Genomic DNA, 17058 nt, shown 5'->3' with positions numbered 1-17058 from the left:
CTAGATAAAAGGAAAGAAAACGCAAACATTTTAAATTAATGCAGTGAAAAACTCCTATTTATCCACAGCATCAATATAAAAACAATCTTTTACAATACCTTCCAAAATCAGAAAATTAACAAAAATAACCATTAAAGTGCCAAAGCATGGTTAATACCGTTTTATATATTTAAGCGATTTTAACATCGTTTGAAAAGAAAGGTAGAGCGTAAAACCAGATATAATCCACAATAGAAAATATTAGCTCAAAGTTATAGTATTCGCGTTTTCAGAGGTTCTTTTAACCTCAAGCAATTTATTTCTAGGCAGAGCCAATGTTAGAGTTGGGGAAACCCGACATGATAAATGCTCTGGATAAAAAAGCATAAAAACAGCTTTAAACCAATTCAAAAAACAAAACTAAAACCTTTGAATGAACAGCTCTCGAACAAAAAACGAGGGGTCGGCTTTGGCACTACGAAAACTCAAATTTCCAATTAAAACAAAGCTCTGCTTCCTCAGTAACTTCGGTGATCCATATAGTTAGTCTACAGAAAATCAAATGCCCTCCTCAGGCTTTATCAGTGAAACCGAATTCTCGTGAAGAAAAGTTAAATCACTGAAGCAAAAAATTATTTAGATCAAATTGCAAAAATAGTTAAACCAAAATTTTGCATAAGATACAACAATAATTCACGGAGATTTTGCTCTATAGAAACAAAAAATTCCTCGAGAGAAATTACAACTTCGACAAATTCGATCTCAAATGATTTCTTAGGACACAGTCAGCAAGTGAACGATTATTCTAGATCAAAACAGTCAAGCGGCATACACACCCGGCTACAACAACTGCTTCAGCAATTTAGGAATCTGAAAATCATAGTTATTGAGATTCAAAAAAAAATGTCTAGAGTAACTTAATTAAGACAGAACGCAGAATTCAAAATAGAAAAAAAAATAGATGTACTTTCCGTTACTTTTCTTAAAACCACATACTCTGCGTTAAATTTTTTCCGCAATCGCTTCGCCAACAAAAAAATGTGAGTAATGTTAAAACAAGCTAAAATCTTTGATAATTGCCAAGCTAAAAGCAGTTTCAGAATTCAATTCAAAAGTTAAATTTGTAGAGGAGCTTTATTGAGAACGCACTATACAAAAGATTATTCTAAAACCACGCACTTGTTTTTGCGTTATCAAAATCAGAAAAAAATCTTAAGATCAGCTGTTCAACAACTAGATCAGCTGTTCAGTTTTAGACCGAAAAATCCAAGTGACAATATAAATCTTCAATATAAACAATCAGAAATTGATAAAACCTCAAAAATCTCCAGACCGACAATAAATTTGAATGTTCATTTTCAAATTAACCTAAATTCAAAACAAAATAAAGATTGTAGCATTAACTGGTTTTCTGAATGTTAAGGACTTCAAAATCTCCTTAGAAAACATCTCAATACCTTCAAATTAGATACAAGTCCATAAAAGACAAAATATATGCAGCTTTATAGCGTTGTCGTCCATGTCCGAGAAAACATAACACAACTGGGACGAAAGCAAATTCTTCGTTTTCAAACTCTGTTGAGTTCTTACGTTAAAAACAAGGTTATCGCAAGAAACATCAATTTGGACGTACCATATTTTCATCTTACTTCATCTGGCTGAACATCTGTTGGATCTCAACAAAATCAAACAAACGACAGGTCCCGGATTCGAACTTATAAAAATTCTTTGAAAAAAAAACAAATAAAACTTAATAACACATTTCTACCTCAACACGGTGCTGAGCAAAAATTAAAAAATGAAAAAACAGAAGCGACTAAGGTCGGAAAAATTGCTTTCGATCAACTAGTGAGAGCTGTTATCTATTGCAGCTTGCTTCAGTCGTGAGAGTAGCTAAATTCACTAAGTAGGCTTGAAATGACGCCGAAATAAGTTTATTATACCACTAATAAAAATAAAAGTGAGAAAATTCACCAATTTTAGCTCCCTTTCCAATTGACGTTTAGTAGTGAACTTCTTTAGCTGCTGAAACTTGTGACACAAAACGAAAAATCAAAGGCGTAGTATTCACACTCTGAAAGTCAAAAACGTCAAGCAAAAATTTCCAAAAGAGATCAACACGTTTACAATAATTCTTTCAAACATAGTTCGAGAGCAAATTTATCAGACAGCTATGTAAAAACTATTAGCAAACTGCTAATTTCATTGATAAACTATTATAAAAAATTTGCTGATAAACTATTAAAAAAATTTTCAAAGAAAGGACAAAGTTATCTTTTTTCTTAATTGTAAAATTACTTCGCAAAGCCTTGCTTGCCTTGAGCAGTGAACTACGGTGAGAAAATATCAACTAATAAGAAAGAAAAACAATCAGTTGTTCGCTTATATCTACTACACAAATAGGGTGATCTCTATTTTGATTAAGAGTGTATTAAGTATAATAACGTGGGCCTTTGTATAAAACCAACTTGTGAGCAAATTGCTAGAAAATTGCAAACGTCGTGAACACTTGGGCCATTCACAATTGCATTTTTTCATCCAACTCCAACCCTTTCGTCTTCTTAGATTTGCATTGAAAAAAATCGAAGAGATTTTTTTCTGACAAAAACGCCTTCATTTCACCAATCAGGGATTAGCTCCACTTCATTTCGCGAAACTTAATAGCTAAACTTAATATTAATTAGCTCGATTTTTTTTTACCTTGGAAAAAAACTTTAAGCATAGCCGGCAAAAAGCTGCCGTTGACCTTAAAGACCTCCTTTGGGAATGAAACTGTTAGAAAAAAAATAAAGAGAAAATTTGACGACAGTCTAATATATTTTCTACTTGTTAAAAAGTGTTCTAATTTCTTCTACAGTTTCATTAGATTAGATAATTATGAATCCTCTTTTAAATTGGACAACGCAATGCTTAATACTAACGCTTGTTAGCAGTATACTATAAGGAACTTTCTTTACTTAACGCACAAATAGAAAGTTGACGACAGCATAGTTTTCTTTTAAGTTTCAAAAAGTGTTCTAATTTTGCCCGCAGTTTCATTAGATTCAATAAAACCTGGCAAAGTCAGCGTCTATAATGGACGACAATAAGCTTAACACTAATACCGATTAGCAATATACTCTAAGGAACTTTGATTACATAATGCAGTAAGTCTTTAAACATTAATTCTTAGTGCCCACGATTTATTAGTTTATCCTGTTTCGTTTGATTTCTTAATTTCGCCTTCTGACCTTGAATGTTTTTAAGTAAAAATGTTAAATCAATATTAAATTCCACTCAGTTGAACGAGTTGAAAGCAGAGCGCTTAAATTATAGCTATTGAGAGGCTGACGGCGGCTATTTAAAAACATAGCCGGCAGATTGCCGGAATAGCTGCAAAAGAATAGACCTGCGTGCCATATAATAGAGATAGAAACAGATACAGATCTAAATTGAAAAAAAATCGACTCCGCTCAAAAAACTAGGCTAAAAAACTTTCAGCGATTAATTAATAAAGCTTGTTACATTCATTCCACAGAAGCCTCTTATTAGGGACCTTTACTGCACATATGAGTTCCTTCGACCTGAAACAAATTCAAATTAAACTCAAGTTTTAAAGTACAGAAGTCATTTTATTGAGTGAGGTAAGTCACGTATGATCAAAATCTAATCACGCAAATAACCAAAAAACCTCCGCTAAAGCGAGTGAGAAATGACGTCACGCGCGCAAACGCTGTTAGTGAGAGGAAGAAGTCATTCAGAATATTTGACTTTTTCAGCTTTGCTGTGTGAACAAATGTAAAACGAAAAAAGAGCGTCAGACGACGAAACAAAAAAAACCAAGAGCACCGCAATATAGCTACGCTCAGCTTACAGCTTCGCAGCTATAATTAAGAAAAAGACAAAAACCTGGCCTTATTTTAAAATCTTTATCGAACACTATATTGAAGAAATAAGAACTCCATATACGCTTAGATAAAGTAGTGACTGATAATCCTGCCCTTCAGTACAAGCATGAACAAAAAATTTTCAGATTTCCTTTAAACTGGAACATCCAATTTTAGTATTTACTGATAATGCTTTAACCCGAATGATAGTCGAGGGGTTGGCCTTCGTCGTAACAAGCAGCATGGTTGTAGCAAAGCACAGAGTGGCTAGCCTCAAGGGCCGTTGATGAAGCGGGGGGGGGGGGGGTCTAAGATAAGCCTTTATACGATGAATGCACCTCCTCAAGCATTACTCAGCCGATTCGATGAACCGTATACTTAGAGCCTACAAACGCTCTAAGGTACTTAATGACCTCCGGGCTTTACCTGTTTAACCCATTTTTTAAGACGGAAAGCCAACTTAAATTGCTTAGCGCATCCGAGCAAAAAGAATTTCTGAAAAGTAAGAAAACGGTTGAGCAAAAACTGCTTTAAAAGACACAAACGCTTACAATAATTGCTTCAAACTTTATTCGAGAAAAATCAATTGATCATGTTTCTTCATATTTCGTTCTTTCAACTCCGCCCAAAACAGCGATTGCGATACGTATGCGTCATAGAACTTGACTGGACCAGTCACTGTGTTAAACGTCACAGCTGAACGGAGAGACAAAAGAACTGACAGCGTGAACTAATTGTAATAGAAAATAATAAAAAGCAATACCAATGCATATATGTATGTATATGTACTCAACATTTGGATATGGCCTGGATAAAACTAAAACAAATTGGAATATTTTCTCCGAAAAGCCCACATCAACTTACATCTTCGCCCCATGAGTACGTGCTGGATCTGTCGGTGCTATTTCCAGATGTGAGTAAAGCTGAGATCCTGGTGCTCCTCTGTCTTCGCCAACTCTTGCTTCCACTTACATCTCGGCTCCAACCACCTCCCCCAGCAAAGCCTCCTCCGCCGCCACTTGCTGCATTGAGCCCTCCCAGTTGTGAGCCTTCCTCTATAGAAGGGTAGTTGTTGAAGTAAGAGGACACTCGGTTACTGCAGCTGTCCTCAAAAGAGTCATCGAGAGAGAAACCACCCTCTTCAGCTCCATAGCTAAAACCATAGTTTGCTTATTCACTATTTGCTCTTATGTAATTTAGACAACGTCCTCGCTACTATTTCGAGTTTCATTAATATTTAAAACAAGAAGGTGAAGAAATAGCGGAAAGTGTAGAGCACAGATGAACTAGAAGGTTTACGCTCCTTCGCCAAAATCGTGAATTGTATCTACTAAATGAAGGCAAGGGCGAAAGAGCCAATTGAAAAGATTAATTTCTACGAAATAAGTTTTTTTTTGCAACCCCATGACTTACTGTGCGTATAACTTAACGGATCGTTTCCGTTTGTGCCCCCCCCCCCTAGCTTAGTGGGCGCGTATTATTTGCACCACCCAGAAGCAGGTGCCATATTTTTACGTGATGATTTACTGTGTAATGGTACGTGCTCTGTAACTGGGGGGCGCATAACATACGGGGGGCGGGGGGCACCAACGGAAAAGATTCAACTTTTCGCCCGAAGACGCACGTGCTCGTTTTATACTAGAAACGACTTATATAACAACACATCAATTGTAATTGGGGTAATAAAAAAATATGGGGGCATAAAAACACTTGGGGGGGGGGGGATAAAAACACTTGGGGGGAGGGGCAAAACAATAGATCAAAAATTTTATATGTCCTACCTCTCTATGGCTTTGCTAAGGTACGCTTCGTAGTCGTCAGTTTCAATTGGCGATTGAAGTTGCGAATTCCGTTGTTTTCTAGCGGATGATCCAAAAGTCCCACTTGTATGCCTACTCCTTGTCGCACCACTGCTGCGTGTTCTCGCAGACCTCACTCTGCCTATAGACCCCGATGAGGATGCCCGGCTCCTGATTTCCGTAGTCCCACAAGAAGGCCCGTCCCCCACTGGGGTGGAAAGTGGCGACGGAAAGCCATGATCATTCAAGGATGCTCTGAATCAAAACTTGAACAATAAGAAAACATTAGGCAAGTCTCTGTCCTCTTTCAATGGTTCCAATTATGTTCAAAATTAAACTGCACATTTTATTTGCAAACTCACATTTCGCCTAGGTGAAATCTAACGTTTGAGGTTTTTGTGAACCCGTTATAGTTTGTGCAATTGAACAAAGTTAACTGGAACTTAACTGCAAATTAACAAACAACGAGATTTTTCGTAGGTGAAGGCATCAAATCCAAGTCAATTTGTGTAGTATAATTTTGAACGTTACTCTAACAACAAAACGTCTAATCAACTTTGATTAGCTTTCACGAAGGTTCACACTACACAAAATCGAAGTATTAGTTGACTCTCGCGGATACCAATCAAACAAAATCTGAGTCTTTCCCATTATAGCCCCCACCTCCATTATGGTATATTTACCATGATTGGGGGGGGGGGGGGGTAGGCTATAGGTTATCTGACCACTAAGCTTGGGGGGGCTATAATGGGAAAGACCCCAAAATCTGTAAGATCTCAAATGATACGTTCACTTTACAAAACGATATATTCATGGCTGTAGTTTAAAAGCAAGCCTCATTTTTCTACTCTGTTACAAATGCCCACATTGTAGAGAAGAGTATAGACCCGGTCATAGGGAATTTATTAAATGTTTTTTTTTTGAGTTTTATGAACTGAGTTTTATTTTTAGTTTTATAATAATTTTAAGAACCGATAAAACTCATATTCACCACGCCAACGTTGTTGACTTGGAACAACGACATACTGAAATTTCACATTTATAGGCAACGAATTGAGGTGAATTATACGTACGATAAATCAATTTTAAAATGCCTGCAATAAAAAAAGTTGGAGAAATGGCTGCAACAAACGCCAAAATTGAGAGAAATTAATAATAATCGTCACTTACTTGCTGCTTTCGAGAATAGCTGCCATTCTGGGGACAATTTAAACCAATTATCGCAAATAAACTAAACTTTAAAAATTCTATAAATTTATTCAACAAACAATTCCAACACATTTGGTTCATTATGGTCAGCGATCTTCGTCTGGCTCGCCAACTAAGGCATCATAAACCGGTAATTTGGCTAAATATTTTGAAGCATAATTTAGAGTATGACAAAAAATGGTTGGCTGCACTTTCTACAGTGTTGGATTTAAATACGTTAAAGGAGAGCACATCAAACGCTGTTTTAAAACGCGTGTATCAAAGAAAATAAACATAGAAGTAAAGATTTACCAAGTGCGTGTACGATTGAGTTCTCTTGATAGAATTAAAGTTTAACACAGTATTTCAGTGAAACAAACGAGCCAATTTAACGCACGTGTTTTTTGCACCATTGGAATAAAATTTTTACTATATTCTATGTAGTAAAATTTAAATCCACTACAGGATTGGTGCATTGAAGAAAAAGCGAAGCAAAGAAGCGAAACATTAAAGCCATTATTTGTTACGTTTGTAACAGGCAAAAAATCTAATAAAGGTTAGGCACTGATGCTATGTGGCTTAACCGAAGAGCACATGACGCCGAATAACTCTTATAATCAGGGAAAAATGATCAACCTCATTTAAATTATTGCCTATTAAACTAATGAAGTTGGCAAGCTTTCTTTTCTTAAAACCAAAATTAACAAACCAAATGCCTCTCGAGTTCGGGTATACCCTGCAACGAACAAATCGACGATGAGACATTACAATAAATGTTTTCTCAAAAATTGCAAAAAAATCCCATGGAAATGGACAAATTCTATTATAAACATTACGCATTCAGTTAATTTGACAGAACAAAACGCCTATGTAAACCATCCTGCCCGGCTTCCATCGGCTACTAGAGACGAGAGGTAATGAGACTGAATTGACAAAGTGTTGCTTTTGTTGCGATGGGTTTTGTGGCTGAGAGACTGGTGCTTTGAACAGGTGTTTGGAAGCAAGAAGCGAAGCATTCACAAAACTGCCTCGCAGTACTTTAATCGTCGCTAGCTTTTGTTCTGCTCAGCCCCTTTTAAACCTGACACATAAAAGCGTCCATCAATCAACGTCGCTTCATAGGTGAACACAAAGATCATCAGCTCAATCCTTCACTAGTAATACTACCTCAACCACCACCACCAACCACTCTACCATTGCATTGATTTATCTAATGCTTCCCTCTGGCACAAATTATTAATCAGTCATATGATGGAGTCAAACAAGTCACAATATCACATTCGATTCAAACGCAACATGCACTTGAAAGTCCAGCGAAGTACAATAAAAACTTAAGATTCAAACGATCCAGAGAATATCTAAGCACTTTTTACAACCAAGCAGGTTGTATGAATTCAGAATCAGAACCAGACTAGAGTTTTTGACCCTGGATACTGAAATCAACAACTGACTTAATGAGCATGCCCATATGAATGGCAAAAAGATCGGCAATGTGCGTTCGTGCATATGTTCCAAGCTGTCAAATGCCAAACCATGTCTAACATTAACCTTCTTTGAAATTGTAACCAGTCATCTTTTCTTTAACATACTTAAATCAACTAGCATCGTACAAATTCTCTCAACCGATAGGCGAGGGGTTGGCTACGGTTTTTTTGGGAGGGGGCGAAATCACCCTGCAAACCAAGAATATCTGCCGACTCAAGCTTTCCTCAGCAGCTTCGATGAACCCAACTCTTACAGCAGGGCAAGTAAAGCTATAAGAGAGCTGATCAGTGACTCAGAGAGCATAATTGCGCTCACATGCAAAGTGAAATTGGAGGATAAGGTAGAACACAACCATTCTGTTAGAGAAAAGAAAACTGAAGAACTAACATTGCACACTTTCTAGACTTTTCAAAAGTAAATCCTTTAAATCTCTGGCATAATTCAAATAACCGTTTACGATTCAAGCTATCTTATTAGGATGGCGACAAATCATATCCGGTAGAAAAAACGACATCTGAAAAGTCACCAAAAAATCGTGGAAGTTTGAAATATTCAAACTATTCAAAGTAGCCTGATCGTTGTGATAAACTTATTAAATAGATACTGCTTGAGACCTGGGTTTCTACAACATGGTTAACCTTCAAAGCCCCTACAACATGGTTAAACTATTGATCAACTGAGTATTGATAACCACAGCCTGGGAAATATATTGTATCTCGTGAGAAGTGAGATGACTGCCCTCAAGAATGACATCCATAGAAAAGACGAAGAGAAGACATCGTGTATCTCACCAACTGTGTAGATGACCTTTCGAAGGTGCTGCAATTAGAGCACTAGAGTAGACAAGACTGTCTCATATTCAAAAATTTTTCCTATGATCCGAGATCTAACAAGACACTGCAAAACCAAGTCATCGATTTCATCAACAACAACTTCAATTCAAATATACCGCCGGAAAATCTGAAAGCCTGTCATTTCATTAAGAGTGGAGAAGGGCAGTACTCAGTGATTGTTAAATTTGTTTTTTCCGCTGACAAAAACTTTGTGGAGATCTCAATTAATTCTCTCTGGAGCTAAGAATAGAAGAAACCAAGAGTTTATAAGCATGAAAGAGCACCTCCCTTAAAAAGACAGAGAAATTTGGAAGTATGCCGTAATGCCGTAGCCGAGAAACATCCCAAAGTTTCTACGAAAAATTTTGCTGTGAAAGTTTAAGTCACAAACAGTAAAAGGAGACGAGAGTTTCCGGAGGTACGAAAAAAATGATGTCAATACATTTGAAAACGTGGCAACTAAGAGGACTCGCAGAAAAGTAAACTCTGTACCGTCAGAACCAATGGAAGTAAATGCTTTGGGCGATCCAAAAGTTTGTTAAAACAGCTTCACTGCTTCAAACCTTCAACTATGATCATTGATGCATCATCCTATTGCCAACTGACAAACATAGCTGCAGATTGTCCAAAAATAGCCGCAATAGCTTTGTAGATCTGCAGTTTAAAAAATGGACCAAAAAATAGTGTGATCATTGAAGGCTGAGATTAGCTTCCTCTATCAGCAGCTCTTAAATAACCTTCATTTAGAGTGACACATCCACTTGACCATATCTCTCGGTAAACTAAAGTAAACAAAAGTCAATTTCAAACTGAGGAAGTCATTTTTGAGAGTAAGGTAAGTCACGTGTGACCAAAAATTTAATCACGCAAATGAACAAAAAAACTCGCTCCACTATGAGCGAAAATGACGCCATGCACGTGTTTCAGTAACAATTGCATCAACGAATGAACAAGAATGGTTGTTACGTCATATGGTCGTAACAAAAATCTTGACGACGAAATAAAAAAACCAAGAGAAGGCCAATAATATCCCCAGCTATCGCCTTGCGGCTATTAATAAACAATATTGGTGGTAAGAGCTCGAAAGCCTACTCCGGCCTAGAAGACCGTTATCAGGCTCTACTCCAGAACCTAAGGGAAAACGTATCAGACCCCCGAAACACTGGAAGACTTTGTGCTGGGTGTGGGGAAACTCTCCAAAAAGTTCTGAAGGTGCTACTTATTACCTCTCGTTCTATCAGAAAACACTAGAGGCCTTTATACTAAGTCATCAACAATCTTAGCTATCACTGAAACATGGTCAAATTCTGATGATTAACCCAACGGCTTTGCTCTTCCAAATTACAAAGTGTTTAACAAACCTAGAGGCACTCGTGGAAGAAGCGTAATGATACAATGTTTGAATTGTGTCTCTGTAGTTGATGAATTTGACTCTACGTTTGTCGAATGCCTGCTCCTAAAGGTCAAATACCGTGGTAAAATAAGATTGCCGTGGTTTATAATCCACCGAGAATAAATAAACTGCGTTTTATCGAAATTTGATCAGTTGTTGGGAAAATTTATATAAGAGTTTGCCTGTCCTAATTATAGGAGACATCAAAAATAACTTACTAAAGCAAAACGATGCAACTCTTAGATATCCGTCAACTATAGAAGCAAACGGATAAAATTTATTAAGCAGCAAAACAACCCGACCTTTCTCAAACGGAGGGTCATGTTTAGATCATGCTATCTGCAAAAACTTTGATACAGGGTTGACCTCTGTATAATCTCTATTGCAAGAAAATTATAGTGATCACTTTCCTGCCCTATTCCAAGCGGATCTCAAATCAAAGAACCATTCGTCCAGAAAATAAAGTACTTTCAGAGACACCAATTATCTAAAATCAGATGAAAGCATCAGTACCTTCTGTGGGTGTCCTGTTCTTAATACCAAATAAAATAGTGGGACTTTTCATTCCCTTTTCCTCGCAGTTTTAAACAAACATGACCCGATATAACACGTAGCTCCATCAAAGGTTTTCTCCGTGCCAAAATATATAACAGGATAATTAATGTAGTAAACAAGCGATACTAAATGCAGCGAAAATGGAAAAATAGCGAAAACCCACAGTACATGCAGAAAATAAACTCAAAAAATCAAAAATTTGTTATTTCTCTCAATACTATAAGCGTATTCGTGATACAAAACAAATCTATAAACTCTTGAAAGACTAGAGAGGTAAGAGTATTGAAGCTCGTCGAACTGATCATCTCTGCTCAAAGACAGGCAGTATGGATGACATCCAGATTGCAGAAAAATTTATTGAGCAATTCTCTAACATTGCGGAGACATTGCATCGCACTATAAAAGAAACAAATGTCAGTTCTGAACAGTTATTAGAATTCAATGAATTTTCAATTTGGCTGAGACCCACGACTATTTCGGAACTAGAAAACATCATTCAAGATCTCGAAAACAAAACCTCATCTGGTGCCGATCATATAAGAAATATGATTGTTAAAAGCTGTTCCAAGCAAATACCGCCTGTTTCATTCAAAACAGCTATTTTCCCATCAAAGTTGAAGAAATCAATTATAATTCCACTTCACAACGGTGATTGCAAATGCGATTTGAATAGCTATCGTCCAATTTCTCTAATCATTGTTTTCAGCAAAGTATTTGAAAGAGCAATGCACAACAGAGTATAATCAATTTTAGACAGTTTTGATCGTTTGCACACAAAGCAGTTTGGTTTTCAAAAAAAGCATTTGACAGTCGACGCTTTTTGCAGAAATCACAGAGAAGTTAAGAGAAAACTATAAATCGAATCACATTACCACTTTATTCTTGGATTTATCAGAGCCCTTAGATTGTATCGATCACGCTAATTATCCAAAACTAGATTTCATTAGTATCAAAGGACCATGCAACGAATGGTTGAGCAGCTACTTAAAAGATAGGGTGGATTTTTTCCGTTTTTGACCCCCAGCTTAGTGGGTGCATATTATTTGCGGCCCCAGAAGCACGTGCCATATTTTTACATGATTTATCATGTAATGACACGTGCTCTTCAATTGGGGAAGCATGATGTACTCGGGGGCGCACAAACGGAAAAGATCCGATAGGATGCAATGTTTCCTGCAATGGCGCTTACTCTAACCAGAAACCAGTTAATTGTGGGATACCGTAAGGGTCAGTATTAGGTCCTCTTCTTTTTCTTCTCTACGCATATGATTTACCGCTTGTGTTTTAGACCAGCGGCGCTTTTCAGTTTGCTGATGACTCAAACTTGACTGCCATCAACTGCTCCCTTGAAAAACTAACAGCAAATAAAATCTAAAAAATTACGACGCACAATTGATGCAAATGTTGTGAATGAGTTAAAGATGAGGGAACAGTTAAAATTATTGTCCAAATTTCTCGCAAAAGTTTACAACTTGCTTCCACATTCATCGAAGATCTCTAACAGCCTCTTGAATTTTAACAGGCGGGCATTTGAAAAGAAGTATTTTGTACAGAAACAATCACTAAAGAAATTGAATCTGCATTGAAGTTCGCACCCACAATACAGCTGGATGAACTCTAATTGATGACCATCACAGTCTCTGGAAAAACAAACTAACAAAAAGAGACAAGATCGGGAGGAAACGGTCTAAATTTGATTAAGTATTATTTCCAAATTTTTTCGTGTGGGATTTAAAATGCTGAGTAAACTCACAAATTACAGTGCTTAAACTAATTCAAATGATGACATGTAGCTGCGAAGTATAAATTTGTAAACTACAAGCCAAATATCGAAAATCTTTCTGAGCGTAGATCACCTTTCTTGAGTTAGACGCAAAAAAGTTAGGTGCTAAAAATGGTGTCTATTACTAGAGATCAAGTAAAATCAAATGCGCCTCTGTACGAATAGAGTTTGTTTGAAACTTATTTTCTACTTTTGTTAGTGTTATTGCAGACTACGATCTCGCTTGAATGATTCTGTCACCCCTCCCGGTAAGAAATCTTATAATTTGTAGACATGCAGCTTAAAATGCTGTAATTTCATTTTCACTTCTCAAGCCTCTGAATTCTTCGCATTTCCTTTGCGAAAAAATCATTCTCAGCACAAAAGTTTGATGTCTTTGTTTGTAATGGCTCCATTATTGTTTTATTTGCTACACGTTAAACTTGATACGCCATCTTGATACAGCGCTTGGATGTTCAAGTGTTGTATATGCATTCAACGGTAATGTTCAAAACGCTACCATTGGCTTGAAATAAACTTCTAAATCTTGGTTTTGGGAATTGACAAGGCAAGAAATAACCGAAAGAAACTTGTTGTGTCTCTTAACAAAATTGTGTCTTACTTTTCAGCAGAAATTTTGTACTAAAAATTTTGTGCAAAAATTTTGTTGCAAAAATTTTTGTATGGAAACCTTTGTGGGTTTGACTCATAAATCGAAAAAAGGTTCGAAACATTTAAACATTCGAAGTCTAGAGAGATAGAAAATCAATTTTCTTGCCAATAACATTCAAAAACAAAAAAAAAACACAACCGACTAACGTCGGGCGAATTGCTCTCAAACTACCGCCGAACGTTTGGCTTCGTAAGTAGCTAGCTACGGTTTAGTGAGGCTAGTTTTAGCTTAATTAAAGGCACGTGAGCGCAGCGATGTCGTGAATTTATGGGGAGGGGCAACGGTGGGGGTCTTTGGCTGCACGGGGCCACATCCTTAATGCCTGAACGACGTGCAATGGTGGGGATGGCGGAGAAGTGGGGGGCTGATATGGGAGAGGGGTGAAGTGGCGGAGGGAAGGGTGATCTGGCAGAGGGGTGTAAAGGGGGGCTGATGTGGGAGAGGGTGAAGAAGTGAAAGGGTGGAGCGTGGGGGTCAAACTCTAAAAACCGCCCTTCACACCAGGAGTATACGTCTTCAAACCAGTTTCTGTAAATTGCATACTTGGAGACTAGAGAGCTGAAAGGCTCGTAAAAACTTAATTCCCTCCGGGCGCCACCATTTTATCCCGTTTTTGAGAACGAAAAGTAGTAGTTTAGTGGACAAAAAATAGCTTCTTATATCTGCAGTCTCAAAAAGATACAGACCAAAAAAGAACCTTTTTTCTATAAATGCTGAGATTGAGATGTTATATTTTGATTAAGAATCCTTTTCACTTATTGCTGCTTCCATTAGTTGCCCTCAAATACCCTTCAATTAGAGCGACACGCACTCACTTGACCTTATCTCATTGAATTAATGTGGAGAAAAATCCATTTCAGAGTGAGGAAATAATTTCTGCGAGTGAGGTAAGTCACATGTAACCAAAAACTTAATCCAGCGAAAAAACAAAAAAACTCTGTGCACTGAGAGTGAAAAATGACGTCACGCACGCAATTCAGTTGAAATTGCACGAATGACTAAACGAAAAATTAATTTGAAGTGATTGTGGCGTCATATGGTCGTAACAAAAACCTTGATGACAAAAAAACCAAGGAAGGTCAATAACAGCCTCAGCTATCGCTTTGCGGCTATTAAACAGTATACTGCAATATAACGATACATTTTATAGTTATTGATGTCATCATGTTCGTTATAATTAGTTTTAGATTGAATCCCAAACCCAAAGACAAACAAATGTTTTTCGTTTCCTAAAATGATTTCCTATGATTCCAAACATACTAATAATTCAAAATATTAAGAATATATCATTTATCAATATTTCTAGCCACACCTACTAGATTCATTAATCTGTGTTGTCTTTCTGTGGATTTCAATACAAGCTGTACTCACGTCTCAATGAAAGACTGCAATGGACTATTGATTGCACTAGCATCTGTTGATTCAACAACATCTCTCTCGATAATAATTGCAAGCTCGTTGCTACGAAACGTCTCCTGAGGTCTCAAATCAATAACTTTCAATGCTCCATTAATGTCAATTCGGGTATCATTTTCTTTATCTTCGGTAACAACTAGTTTTGCACCAGGCTTAGCGTTTATAGAATTACTTGCTGTAAAAGTTGAGGATTTCTTTGGATATCGTTTTGATATCCGGATTGGCATGCTAACGTTCAGCTGTTGTGAACTTTTCAGAGACATAAATAAAGTTTTAACAACAGCTTTTTCGTTAGAAAAGAGAAAATCAAAGATAAAATATGTACAAGTTGTTACTATTCAATTTGGTGAGCACACTTTTGTAGTAAAATAAATTTAATTAATAATTGTGGTATTACAGCTAGCATATCCGCGAGTGGTGTGATTTGAAAAAAGAATGCTTTAATGTTCGATTTGTCCGATTATTGTTTTCAGCTTCAATTATGCAAGCAGAAACCTGTCTCCTGTAACACGCTTCACAGCTTTCTCTAATCCGCATGAGTTGGCAAAAGCGTAGCAAAGAACGCTTCAGAACAAAGAGGTAGCGACCACCAACCAACAGCTCCTATCAAAACCGACAATATTCAACAATAAACAATTCACAAAAGTACAAAAGCTTAAATTCATATTAAAAACACTGCCATTAAACAAAAGGTTCATCTTAATTCCCAATGGAATTCTTCACCGGTGACAGATGACGCAACTCATATGTCAAAAATCGCGCAAGCCAAGCGCCAGCCAGGGAGGAACATTTTGAGATGTCAATTACTGCACAAAAAGATCAAATGATGCATCAAACAGTACATCAAATAGAAAAGTCAATCATATAGCAAAGTAACTCAGATACTAAAATATTTGATATTTCTGGACAGATTCGAAAAATATTTATCAATGAAAAAGCAATTAAAAGGTATCGGACTGCAAAATGGAAGTTCACTGATAATCAACACTCGAAAAACACCCAGTGGACTCCCAGAGTTCGTTGCTAGGTTGCGACTTGAAAAAAAAACAATAACAATTCATTTAACACAGCTGGAATAATCCGCTTTTCACTTGGCTAGTGTTTAAAAAAATTGAGTTAAATCAATTTTCAATGGTTTTGAAAAACGTTGTACAATATATTGACGTCATTTTTAAGACTTAAGTGCCCTATTGACTTGAAACTATGGGCTGCAAACGAAATTTCGAGTCGTAAGAAGAAAATGACAAATTCTATTTGCGACAACATATAGCAAAATCAGTTCTATTGTTTTTTTGTGTCATATAAAATCATGAATATAATCAAAGTTTTAAGACAATAACTGATGCATAACCGTTGTAACTGAAACCAAGTAACTTCTTGTTCATAAATAGGTCTAATTGTGCGTTTTTTCGCCAGAAAAATAGGGATATCTTTCTGTTGTAGTAGAACAGGCTTTCGGGAAACCACGCGTCTCTTACCCACCCTTATTTTCACTCTCTCTGTAGTTTTTCAGTGGGTTACAACTTCGTCATTTGCATAAAGGAAAGTACAAGACACATATCAACGACGACGGTTAAATCACATCAAAAACCTGATCAAAGAGAAGGTGTTATACAAGCAGTACAAACGTGAACTTTATCTGGCAGGCAAAACTGAAGTCATCACCTGCAACACGAACTCCTGCGTCTGACCCTGTGCCTCTTGGAACTCCAGTCACTAGTGGCAGTGGTAATCTCTTTATTAAAAACTTTAGTCGCTTTCTCTAAAAGCACCTTCAGGTGCTACTCGAGAAAGATACTAGAATCGTTGTCCACCCTCCACTTGTAGTTCTCTAAACGTACCTTCAGGTGCACTTGGCGAGAATTATAAGATCCCCTAGGCACTTGTTTCTCTAAATGCACCTTTAGGTTGAACTTTGTGAGAAATACGAGTGCCTCCTCCCTTAAGTTTAAAGCAAGAAAATAAAATGCAAATCACTAAAATCACTCATTCAAGGAAACTTAAAACGAATTTTTACATATCTATAATCGTATCTACAAAAAATTTACATCTGAGTAATACTTTTTCGATTTGATGTAGCAGATGCATATCGACATGTTTTTTTTATTA

The 17058-nt window shown here is 36.9% G+C and overlaps 1 protein-coding gene across 2 annotated transcripts in view; it reads right to left on the bottom strand.

Moving 5' to 3' along the window:
• LOC142334532 (uncharacterized) overlaps nt 1-15850 on the bottom strand; it is a 42294-nt gene extending 26444 nt beyond the window's left edge. The window contains exons 1-3 of one of the 2 annotated variants that reach the window (XM_075382631.1): nt 14905-15850; nt 5627-5899; nt 4710-4998 (exon numbers count right to left, since the gene is read on the bottom strand). In XM_075382631.1, coding sequence (XP_075238746.1) covers nt 4710-4998; nt 5627-5899; nt 14905-15212 — 870 coding nt within the window. In that variant the 5' untranslated portion in view covers nt 15213-15850. Of the gene's footprint in view, nt 1-4709; nt 4999-5626; nt 5900-6814; nt 7230-14904 lie in introns of those variants that run through there. The other variant, XM_075382632.1, reaches the window with a different exon arrangement.
• Nucleotides 15851-17058: the final 1208 nt, after the last annotated feature.

The sequence above is a fragment of the Convolutriloba macropyga genome, chromosome 2, assembly GCF_964194025.1.
Source record: "Convolutriloba macropyga chromosome 2, txConMacr16.3, whole genome shotgun sequence".
Taxonomy (NCBI): domain Eukaryota; kingdom Metazoa; phylum Xenacoelomorpha; order Acoela; family Convolutidae; genus Convolutriloba; species Convolutriloba macropyga.
This window is presented reverse-complemented; position numbering and strand designations above follow the sequence as displayed.